This window comes from Lethenteron reissneri, chromosome 56 (assembly GCF_015708825.2).
Source record: "Lethenteron reissneri isolate LAM-NWPU_2019-01 chromosome 56, ASM1570882v1, whole genome shotgun sequence".
NCBI lineage: Eukaryota > Metazoa > Chordata > Hyperoartia > Petromyzontiformes > Petromyzontidae > Lethenteron > Lethenteron reissneri.
In genome coordinates, this window is record NC_083834.1 from 9,485,804 (window position 1) to 9,497,170 (window position 11,367).

At 46.5% G+C, this 11,367-nt stretch overlaps 1 protein-coding gene across 2 annotated transcripts in view; it reads left to right on the forward strand.

Annotated features, from left to right (window-relative positions):
- The window catches only part of KPNA5 (karyopherin subunit alpha 5), a 38,930-nt gene extending 28,017 nt beyond the window's left edge, over positions 1-10,913 (forward strand). For both annotated transcript variants that reach the window (XM_061574804.1, XM_061574805.1), the window contains exon 14: positions 75-10,913. In XM_061574804.1, coding sequence (XP_061430788.1) covers positions 75-265 — 191 coding nt within the window. In that variant the 3' untranslated portion in view covers positions 266-10,913. The remainder of the gene's footprint in view (positions 1-74) is intronic.
- The last annotated feature ends 454 nt before the right edge of the window (positions 10,914-11,367 follow it).

Sequence of the window (11,367 nt, forward strand, 5' to 3'; positions counted from 1 at the left end):
AAGAAAAACAACCAATGGAACAAATGACTAAACTGAAGTACAATCGCTGGATCCCCCCTTCCCCCATCGCCCAGGCCTGGACAAGATCGAGTTCCTGCAATCGCACGAGAACCAGGAGATTTACCAGAAGGCGTACGACCTGATCGAGCGCTATTTCGGCTCGGAGGAGGAGGACGGGGAGATCGCTCCGCAGGTGGATGAAAACCAGCAGCAGTTCCTCTTCCACCCCCAGCCACAGGCGCCCATGGGCGGCTTCCAGCTCTGAACCGCTCGCCCCCCGCCGGTCCGGTCCGTCCGTCCGTCTGCTCGCCCGTCCACCCCCCACCCCACCCAGAAACTCTCCTTCCCTACCCCGTAGTGAGCGAGCGATGGCTGCTGTCATTAAAAGTGGCTTCTTGCCCCACCCTCACAAAACCCCACCCCGTCCCTCAACGTGTGCCATGGATAAGGTAGCGTTGGGATAAAGCGGACGGCGCCGTCGAGGGTTGCGGCGCCGTCTATAAAGAGAGACGACGATGTTTGAGTGCGCGAGAGAGAGAGAGCGAGAGAGCGAGCGAGGGGTGTTGCTGTGAGCGAGTTCGCGTGGGTGTTGAGCCGAGACATTTGCCGCGCGACGGGAGAGGATTCGGCGCCCGCGTTTTACGCGATACGGGCCGTTCACGTGGTGGAGTAGCGGGGGGGGGGAGAGGAGATCTTTAGCGCTTTAACAACTGCCGCCCCCCCCCCCCCCGATGGTTGGGCAAGCAAAAACTTTGCTGCCCGTTTGTGCCACCTCCCCCCTCCTCTGCCGCCCGTGCCCCCATGCGCGCGCAAAGTCTGTGAGCTGATGGTGTTGGGCTATAAGCGGCATTGGCTTTTCCCACATGCTGTGCATAAAGTCCTCTGCTTTAGTTGTGCCTGTAGATGAAACTATAAGCTGGGAGCCTCAGCCGACAGGGAGGAGTGTAAACCCGAGTGTTTCCGCTGTGAAGTCTGACCTTCCCTGATCCCCGTTTATCCCCAATTCCCCCCCCCCCCCCCCCCCCCCCACCAATGCCATCCCCCCCCCACTCTTTTATTTCCTCTTCCCTTTAAAACCTTACTGCATTGTGCGTGTGTTTTTTTGTTGTTGCAAGTAGTGAAAACATTTGCGAGCAGTTGATTAAGCAACAAACTAAACAAGTATCAAGCGAAAGAAAACAAATCAGAACTAATTATAACCACGATATTACTTGAGTGTTTGTCCCCACTGCAATTGTGCTAAAGCGTGCAAGCGCTACGTGTTGTCGACACGGGGCAACGCCCGTGTAGGGATAGGGTGCAGCCTTGTGAACCAAACGGTACTCGCTCACCGTCCCTTAACCTCCCCCGTACCCGCTTCCCCCACACACACGGACACGCGGTGGGGGTCAGTGCATTGCGGCTGAGTTCTCGCTGCCCATCATCCCATGTGAACGATCGCCCAACGCTTCGAAACGCCCGCGGTGTGCCGTAGTTTGCTGTGCCGCCCACCATCGCTCAATCCCGGTTCCCGGTTCGCCTTCTCACTTGCCCGCGATCCCCACCATCTCCATAACCCAGCGAAAATAATCTCGCAAAATAACCAACTCTCCACGCATGGTGAATGGATATGTATTTTTCACTCTTGGTGGCTGCATCCATTCCCTTTTGGCCTTTGTGCAGGGATGGGGGAGCGCACCGTGGGTGGCTGGGCTATGCGACCGTGGGTTTGTTTTGCTGTTCCTCCGTTGCTTTTTTGGCTCTTACTTGGTGGTTTTATTTTTTGGCGCGGACCTTTGGGCTGCCTGGCCCCCCCACTGCCCACAAGGGCCGCGTCGGAGTGGGCGAGCTGCGACCTACGTGTGACCCCGAAATCATTTCTTCTCAGGAGCCCCATGGCCTCCCAGTCTCGACCAGCTAATAGCCTCTGTCCATTGCTTCATACAGACAGATGTATTTGCACACACGAACACACGCACGCTGTATTTCTATGTTCCTCTCAAATAGTCCATTAGCTTTGAAGGTACTGTTGTTTGGTGGTTCAAACATCATCCTTACAAATAAAAAAAAGCAAACAATGTTCCATGGTTTGCAATTGCACATTTGATGCATTGAGGCCACCCTAAATTGGGGCGGAGGGGGGGCTTTGCGCAGGTGGGCGATTCACCGTGCAGTGCTGTGACTGCGTGCATGTTCCTTTCCTTTATTTTCCCCTCGTATTTCTTTAAACGGGTGTTGTTTTAACGTAGTCGTTGCAGCAGCAGCCGCCCAATAATTTCTTCACCCGCGCAGCAACTGCCACCCCTGTCCAAGGGAAGAACCACCAGCGGCCCTACTGGCAAATACCGAAGGGTGTGTGTGGCGTTGGAAACGACGATTGAAAAACATTTGTGCTGTGCGAATTCCCCACGGCACTCCCAGGCACACTTTCGTCGGAGGTGCAGTCACATTGCCCAAGCTGCTGTCAGAAACAGTTCAGGGCTGCCCCCCCCCCCCCCTTGCTCGCACACACACACAGGGACGACGGAGAAAGTAGTCGCTCGTTTTGCGTTTGACAGTGGTGAGTCCGTTGACAGGACAGCCACTGTTGGCTATCTCACACAAGTACTATTTTAGTGGACCCCATTTGGGATGGACTACACCAACGACCCTTGAAGAGGATTTGAACTTGTGACACTGGCATCCACGCACATTGAGCCACCGGGTTGGATCCCCCCACCCACTTGTATAACAAGTGTGGTTCTATCGATTGTTGGGGTGCGCGTCCCTGTCTGCAACCCTGGGCCCCTTTGTGGCCATGGTTGGGCAGCAGGTCCGCAGTGGAGATTAAAATTTTGTGCCGCTCTTGTCGCCCCGTGACATCGACACGGGGCGTGAAGGCGGTGCAACTGCTCCGGGGCCCTTGGGCCGGGAGGGAGGGCCCAGGTTACAAAGTGGGGAGAATATTTGGGCGGAGTGTTTGGGGTGGCCGGGTCACACCTTCATTCTTTGCGCCAAGGCACATGGCAACCCGGCTGGTAATGCCAGGCTGTGTTTGCTGATGCCAGGGTAATCGTGCAGCCAATTCAAAACTCGTAGGAAAATTATGTTTCTGAAGGCAAATCAGGCCGTGTGAATGCACCTCTTCCTTAACCCTTGGCTTCAAAAAGCTGCGTCTCTTTTGTGCGTTGTGGTCTTCGACTGCTGTTCACCCACATCGTCATAACCGCATGTTGGGTTTTTTTTAGTTTACTACGTTTTATTCCGCTCCCTCCTTTCCTACCCAATCCGTGTTTTGTTTTCCTCTCGTTCTTCAATACATTAAAAGTGTACATTATATAAATAATTTATAAAACAAATCTGTCTCATTACGTAGGCTTATTTTGCATCTTGTGCAGCCAAATGTATAAAAAAAATATTTGTAAATTTAGAAGGGAGTGGTATTTGAGCTAAGACAAATGCTGGGGTCTTAAAAATAAAGTAAACATTATAATTGCGCGGGGATGGAAAATCTCCTCCGCTTATTTATCACCATGGTGTGTTTAAAAAAAAATACTCATTGGCTAGTACGTAACCCACAAGCCAATTGGTGCAATTTTAAGGTGTTTGCCATAAGGTGCACACATACATGAGGTAAGCGATTTTTAAATTGTCAACTTGGTTTGGCACTACCTCCCGCCCATTAAATCGATCTCTTAAAAATAAAAATGAACGCTCATTAACAAATCTCCTTCCGCGCTGCTCGGAAAGAATTCCCGGTCGTGCCAGTTCAGTTGGGTCTTAGGCGCAAAGGGTTAAACCAACTCAGCACAACCCCCCCCCCACCCACGCTTTCTCATTTTTGTAAACGTTTGAATTTACGTAGACAAGTGACTAGAGGTTTAAACAAGAGGTAGAATTGTCCACTGATTATCTACACTGGCTTGAGAGCTAATTTTTTTGTGATTGTAGCCTTCAAACAGCACTGCTGAACAAACCAGTTTTGCACTAAGCTATCATTCACCTTGCGTTCATGTAGGAGTTTCAAAGCAGTGAACGCTTGCAGCTTTTAATTATGTTAAAGCAGTAGGTTTTTTTTCTTAATTGCATGAAAACCATACCTGTTCAGCTTCTGCTGAATTTGAAAAATGACAGCGTAGTTTGCTTGGGTAGAACTACAGCCAAAACAACATTACACCATTTCAAGTAATAGTATTTGGATTTTTGGGTTCTTCATAAACCCTCTGCCAAACACAGTGATGTTGGCGTTTAATTCGATCATGCATCCAACACTGCTCGTAACAGTGGTAGGATGGTGACTTTTATATTTGTCAAGCCCATCGTGTCTGGGCACATGAATTGCCAATCAGGCTGTACATTTTTCAATTATTCAGCCTTCTGCATCGCGTCTGGATTCGGAATTGCACGCTCGCTGTCTCTACATTGGGTCTATCTACCTCTTTTCAAATGCTCTCAAACTGTGACCTAAACTGTTTTGCTCTTTGCTTTGAAGACATAAAGCTATGAAACTAGTAAACAAAAATAGCATTGATATAATTCTAAAACAAGTGGGGGGAAAAAATATAAAAAAATGTTTAAAAAGTGACATTTAGCAGAAGCTGTTAAGGTTGTATTATTCTTGTGATGCTCTGATTGGGTTTAAGCTTCAAACTTGTGCTGATTTTGTGTAGGCATTTGATTTCTTTTGCCCCTATTTCCTTTGTGTTTATTTTTTAGTCCCTTTATTTCCGGCGTAGATATACTCGCCGATGGGTCTTACCTTTAAGAAAAATGCATAAGAAGAAAATTGTATGTAAAAAAAAAAGGGAATAAGAAAGGTTTAAATAAAAGTTAGTTTTAAGCCCTGGTAGAAATGTAGTCTGCCTGTGCAGACGCAACAGCACCCCGCGACCCGCAGAATCACAACCCAACCAAGGAATCGACCCGCAAGAGATACTTTCGCGCAAATTTTACAAAATAATAATTATCAAGGACCAACCCAAACCCAATCCCAAGCTGTCGTTTATACAACCCTTTCCCCCCTTCTCTCACCGAAACCGGCCACCTTGGTGGAAATTGAGCGGTGGGCTGGGCAGGTTCCTTGTTGGATGACGGGTTCTGCGCGCCGTGTGGGAGGAGGCAGCAGCAAGTGTTTGTTGTGTCGGTAATTAATTATTGCGGTTCGCATTATTAGTACTCTGGGCCGCGGCTTTGTTGGGATGGACACACGCAGGACTCTGTGACGGGTCGCCAGCTTGAGTGTTTTGAGCTCGGCAGAACGGTTTGGCAGCAACTTAAAAAAAAAATTGACCACATTTTTATTTTTTTAAGATGTGTACGACAACAATCGGGTAAAAAAAACAGCGAGGCGTTAACATGCTAACTGCTAAATCTGTTGCGGGCGTGTTTACGTTTGCCCGTGAAAGGCCCGGAATAAAGCACGCTGTTCAACCAAATTGTCTCATGGTCACCTCCCCCCCCCCCTGCCCTAACCCCACCGCGTTGTTTCTCTCGGCCACCAAAATCGGCGCCAGACCCCCCCAACACCCCCCCCCCCTCCCGGTTGCGGTTGACGGGTCAAGGAGGCAGACGTGGTGGGGGGGGGTAGAGATGGGGGGCGGCCGCTGCACAGTTGGCACGCACGCGGCGGCGGGGGCAGAATTGGGAGGGCCCGCGATTGACGTCCCAATGGCCCCAGGGGCCACGGTGTCTCCGCCAAGTCCTCGACGCTTACCCCACGTCACTCGCTTTGCGTGCCCACTTATGGGTGTTGCTCTTGTTCCGGCAGCCGTGGGGGGGGCGGGGGTGTAATTTTTGTTGTTGTTCCCGCCTCCCCCCCTCACCAGGATTTTGTTGATCTGCGGCTAGCGACACGATCGCCGAGGTCCTTGAGCGTGTGTGGGCCCCAGCAAACCCCATCCCCCAACTTTATTAAGTCGTTAAGTGTAACTCGTTATAAGGAATCTCAAAATGTTAATGTGAATATTTGTAAGGCCACCTTGCCAGGAAGGATTTCACGACCGAGGGGGGTTCAAAATTTAACTTGTTAACTGGATAAATGAACTTTTTGTTAATTAATGCTGGCAGAAATTAGTCGATGCAAAAATATATATTTTTGCATTCAAAGCGTATTGAAGAGAAAAAATACCGTATATACTGCAATTTTATAAATGGTTCTCATGTTTTGTTAATGTACCTTTTGCTCATGCTGATGAATTGGCAAAAGTTTCAGATTATAAAACACCAAGTCCTTAAACTATTTACATCTATGACCATGCCATTGCTGTAATTGCCACTACAAATATTTTTTTTACCAACATTGTGTTTATTTGATCTCTTTGCATTAATGTAAGCCAGTACAAATATCATTTTTCAGGAATCACATAAAAGTGGCACATGAATAATTGGAACGCGGTATTTTAGTTTTCGACTTGATTTATGTTGTGTAAATATTTGTAGTATTTATATCGTTAAATATTCAATTTGCATTTTATTTTAATATCCTCAAAAGAATAATGAGACATGAACTTAAAATTTGTCATTGATTCGCCTATAGCGTTGTTAAATTGTATTTGCCGAATCCAGTAAAAAGGGGTAGGTGAATTGAGTCCCCTTTTTTCGATGGATAGGAAAAAAAGTTTGCTCGATTCCGGGGAATGGGTCTCCTGGCAAGGTGATGCATGCACGCACACGCACACACTTTGTCCCTTGGTACCGTTTTTCCTGGGACGCGCGCACACGCACACATCACACGCGCACACATACAGTCGCATACCGACTGGACGGCCCCCGTTCAAGAGGCTTTTGGTGGAAAATTGAGAATGCCCAATTTTAAAAAAATAAGCTTATTATCTTAAGTTCTTTCCCAGTTAGCGGCGGCTGCCGTTGCCCTTCCAAATTTGCGGCCCGTTCCGCGCGTTTAAATATAATAACATTTCTTTGACATAAAACTGTCGTGTGGCACATTACGATCTATCTGCAGACTGCTGCTGCTTTTTTTAATTTCCGGAACAAATCCTGTTTATGGAAAAAGTAATAGGAACATTGCTTTGGCCTGTACGCGACAGCTCTCGCAGTATTTATTTTTATAATCTTGTTTACATTTTTTGGCGCTGCGATCTTGGCAGAGTAGCCGTGAGCCACCACAACCGGCGGACAAAGCAATTTGCTGCCACTCCTGCCGTCTCGAGACTCTGGAACGGCAGAAATAAATAAGAAGGGGCGGCATGAATGGGGCGGTCGCTTCTCAACTTCCCGCGAAAGCCAGCGTTTGAACGGAGGGTACCAAACGGAGAACAACCACGCGACTTGTGCTGACGTTCCGTGTGTGTGCGAGTGAGAGAGAGTGAATGCTCGACTGACTTGATTGATTGGCTGTGGCTTTGCAGACTTAAAAAAGGAAAAAAAACTATCTATTACCCCCTCTCCCACCCCTTAAGCCGAGAATGACCGCAGTCGTCAGCAGTATCGGTGTGGCATTACGCACGTGTTTCAGTACTTTAATGCAGGAAGTTACTGACAAACGTCAGTTCATTGTTTGTCTCTCCTAGGATAAAAGCTGTGGAAAGCTTTAGCCGGAGGGAAAAGTGGCCCATGTTGCTGTCCCTCATTTTTTTGTTTGGCTCGGCGTTTCCTGGCGCACAGGGCCATGCTTGGGGACGGGGCGGGGTGTAGTCTGGCTTCATCTTTGCGTTTATTTGCCGTGGTCAAATTGTGCTGCGCTTTTTGGCGTCGCAATACAATAACAAAGAACTGCATTCACGCACACACTTGCGTGTTTGGCCAGGATGCGCAAGTTTCCACGGGCCTTCGTGATTTTGTTTTGTCGATAACATCGAGAAGATACATATATACTATACATATATATTGGAGTTACGCACGCTGTCGGTTATCGGAAACCCAACGTTGAGAGCAAAGGGCGTGATCTGCATTGCAACTTGGGAGTCGAGTTGCAATTGAAGTTGCAATGCAGGTTGCGCAGTTAGGAGTGACAGGTTCCGACACCATTTATCGTGACACCTTAAGCGAGCATTGTTGACTTGTTGAGCTTGAAATGTTAGCATATTCTCGCTTCACAAATGACTACGGAATCGTTGCAATATCACGGCAAGAGAGTATGCACTGTGCATGTAAACCAGCCTACGTGGTGGTGTCTCGTCCGCATCTTCCGTTCAAGTGGCGTGTCTTTCCGTCGTCTCATTCGCGTCACATGTTTTGTACGAACACAATGTCCACAAGCACGGCAATATTTGCCTGCTGGTGGTGGTGAATTCCACTTGGACGTTGAGAACTGTATTCTTTTGGGTCTTTCGGTAAAGTCACTGGGATAGCTTCAAAGAAACTAACAAAAAACGACGTTTCGATCGCTACACAAGTGGTCGTCATCTGCTTCAGATGTTGACGACTGCGTACCCTCGCCACCTGCAGGGTTCCCTTTGATGTTTCTTTTTCGTTGTAATCAGAAAAAAAAGTTTCGATTTTCTTTTCCACGTCTGTACGCGTGAGTGGTTGAGCCATGGTTGTTAGCCAAACATATCCTCGATAACTGCATCGATCAATCGGGTCGAGCCATTGCCCCTCCCCCCCCCAGAGGTCCTAGACTTCTCCACTCGACGTGATTGTTTTCTCTCTGCTGGTGCGGACACCCAAAACAAAGACGAACGACGTAATAACTGGAACTGGCGAGCTGAACTGGGGCACGGTTTGCCACGGATGGAAGGTGCCACGGCACACGTCCATTGTAGCCTTCTTGAGGCGAATTCCGGCCTGGTCCGTGCCTGGGTTTCTTGTTTTGCCGTGCAGCTGCCGTGGGTACATTTTGATGTCTCTCCAACATCATCATCATCTCTGCTCTCCCGTTTCTCATTGAGGCTGTTGAAGGGTTCATTGTGGCCGGTGACATTGTTAGGTAAGCCCACAGTGTGTCCCATCTTTTCCACCCAAGGTAAACATTTTTTTTTATTTCGACTTTTCAAATGTGATAAATGTGTGTTTTGCACATGTTATATGTGACTTAACTGGCATTCAGTGACTGCTATTGGCTATTGTACAAACAGCTTCATTTTTTTAGGATATTTTTTTCCTCAAAGGCACGCGCACCAGCTTAGAACGTGCGGTAAAACAAGTTATATCAACAAGCAATAATCGGACCTCGTAACCAATTCTCTGAAATACCCATTTATTAAATGTTTGATTCTAGGTTAAGCAGATTTGGGCACTTAATACCTGCGCGTGCCTCAACCGCAAGGGGTGCAGTGTTGTCATGATAAACAATAGCACCGATAGGGCATTTGAGATGCACGCTTTTTTTGTAATATTGGATTTCTAAGCGGGGAAAATCTTTCCTTCCCTTGTCCATTGTAAACCAGCAAAGCAAACAAAACAAACAGGGTAATTGAAAACAATACCACAAACGGAGCTTGGGTGGAAAAAAGTCGGTGTTCATCGATTTGACGTCGTGAAATTTAGAAGTTATTTTGTTTCTACTACAGAAAAAATAACCGATTTAATTTCTTCATCATCACTATTCTCTAATTGTGTCCAACTCAAAGGAGGCCTTTGTCAATTAACGTGAAACTTATATATATTCTTATTTGTTATACATTGAATTATATTTTCATTTTCTAATTGTGCAATGTGGCTAAAGAAAATTCCGATTTTGGCGAAAAAAGCGGATTTTACTAAATCTACAAGTCTCTTGGATCACTCGAGAATGCGCACAATTGACACTTGGGTGCACATGTAGATTTCAAAAGGAAAGCGGCAATTGTGCTTCAAACTATTGAAAAGTGCTATTTTAATAACTTAAAATAATAATACAGGAAAAAAAATAACTAACAGCTGTATGCAAATTCGTTCCGGCTGTTGATGGCCGAATTGAAACAACATGAAGTGGGGCAGCTTTAACTGGCTTGAGGTTGCCGCAGGGAATATTTAAACTCGGAATACGCTCTCGAACCAAACTTTGCTGTATTGAAATTAATAAATAAGTCAAGGAACGTCAAAAGCGGCGAGTGCCCCCCCGGCATGCGGCCGGTCCTCTCCCTCCCCTCGGGCCCCCCCCCCCCAATCCCTTCTTCTCGACATGCCCCCCCCCCCATCCCCGTTTACACTCAGCAGCAACGTGCCATGGATCATGCGCTATTATAAATGTTTTTGCCTCCGCAGGTACAAACCTCACTTTTCTGTGCAATACAATGTTTCCTCTTCCCCTCGGCTTCACGACGTTGGCTTTTTTTTTACGCCTTTTTACCGTAACCTCAGAGTAGCGTGTTGTCGCTCATAACTTTTTGTTCCTTTATTTTTATTTCTTTTTTTTTCCTTTTTTATCCGTAGGATCTGTTTACTGGTTTTTCCTAAATCGGCTTTAAAAAAAAGTGTTACATTGCAGATGGCATGTCGGCAGATATATTTTTCTTGGGTGCCGACTAAAAGCGTGCGCGATTTCTTTTCCTTTACGGATGATGATACTGTATTTGGGGCACACGCCAAGGCTTAAGTTAATTTTCGTCGTGTGGCTATATTATGCGATGTTTCTGTGACAACCACGCGTTTGCAATACGAGAGAAAATTTGAACTTTAACAGCCAGGAGTGTTCAGCTCTGCCGCAAAGGCTGGCTTTCTTCCAATAAAGCTTATCTACTTTATTTGGTTTATATTTTTAAAACAGCACTTCATTTTGTACCTACAAAACTTGAACGATCTCTACCATTTTGTATGCTGCGTATGGCCGCCGGCTGGGGCAGAGATTTGACAGACTGAAGACGTTTGCATTGACTTTTAAGGAGTGGTCTGGAGAGAGGTGTGAGTGAGTTGACATACGTAAATATTGAAAAATATAAAGTACACGAACACGACTCGCAGACATACACAACTACAAAAAATTTCATTTTGTTACTTGTATTATGTTTTTTCCTGTTTAACATGTAAAATTGTAACCATTTAAAAGCGATAATAAAAGTCTTCAGTTACAAACACATTTTGCTCTGGTCTTTTTTTTTACCAATGTTGATCGTATTCAAAGTGTCATCAGCCGTGTCCATTTAAATTGACACGTTGTGTTGTGTCATGAGACCTTTTTTTCCAGGCTCAGCGTGAAAAATAAGAAGAGGTTTTACCCTTCATGGCAAAAAAACTGATGTTACATTTTTCAAATACCAAATAGATAAATTTCGCAAGGAATTATGTCTGCATTAACCACACGTGCTTGTGAACATGGAAACAAACACGCGCTGACAATTTTGTATCATTGAAATTGTCATTAGCCGTGTCCTTAAATTGACACTTTTCATTAAATTGACACTTTTATTATTGAAATCGACGGGGGCTGCTGGTGTGGAGACACTGCCGTGGTGTGATGGTGAGCACGATGGAATTTAAATCCATGGGGACTGCCGACTTCCATTCCATCTCGTGCGGCAGTTGTGCAAT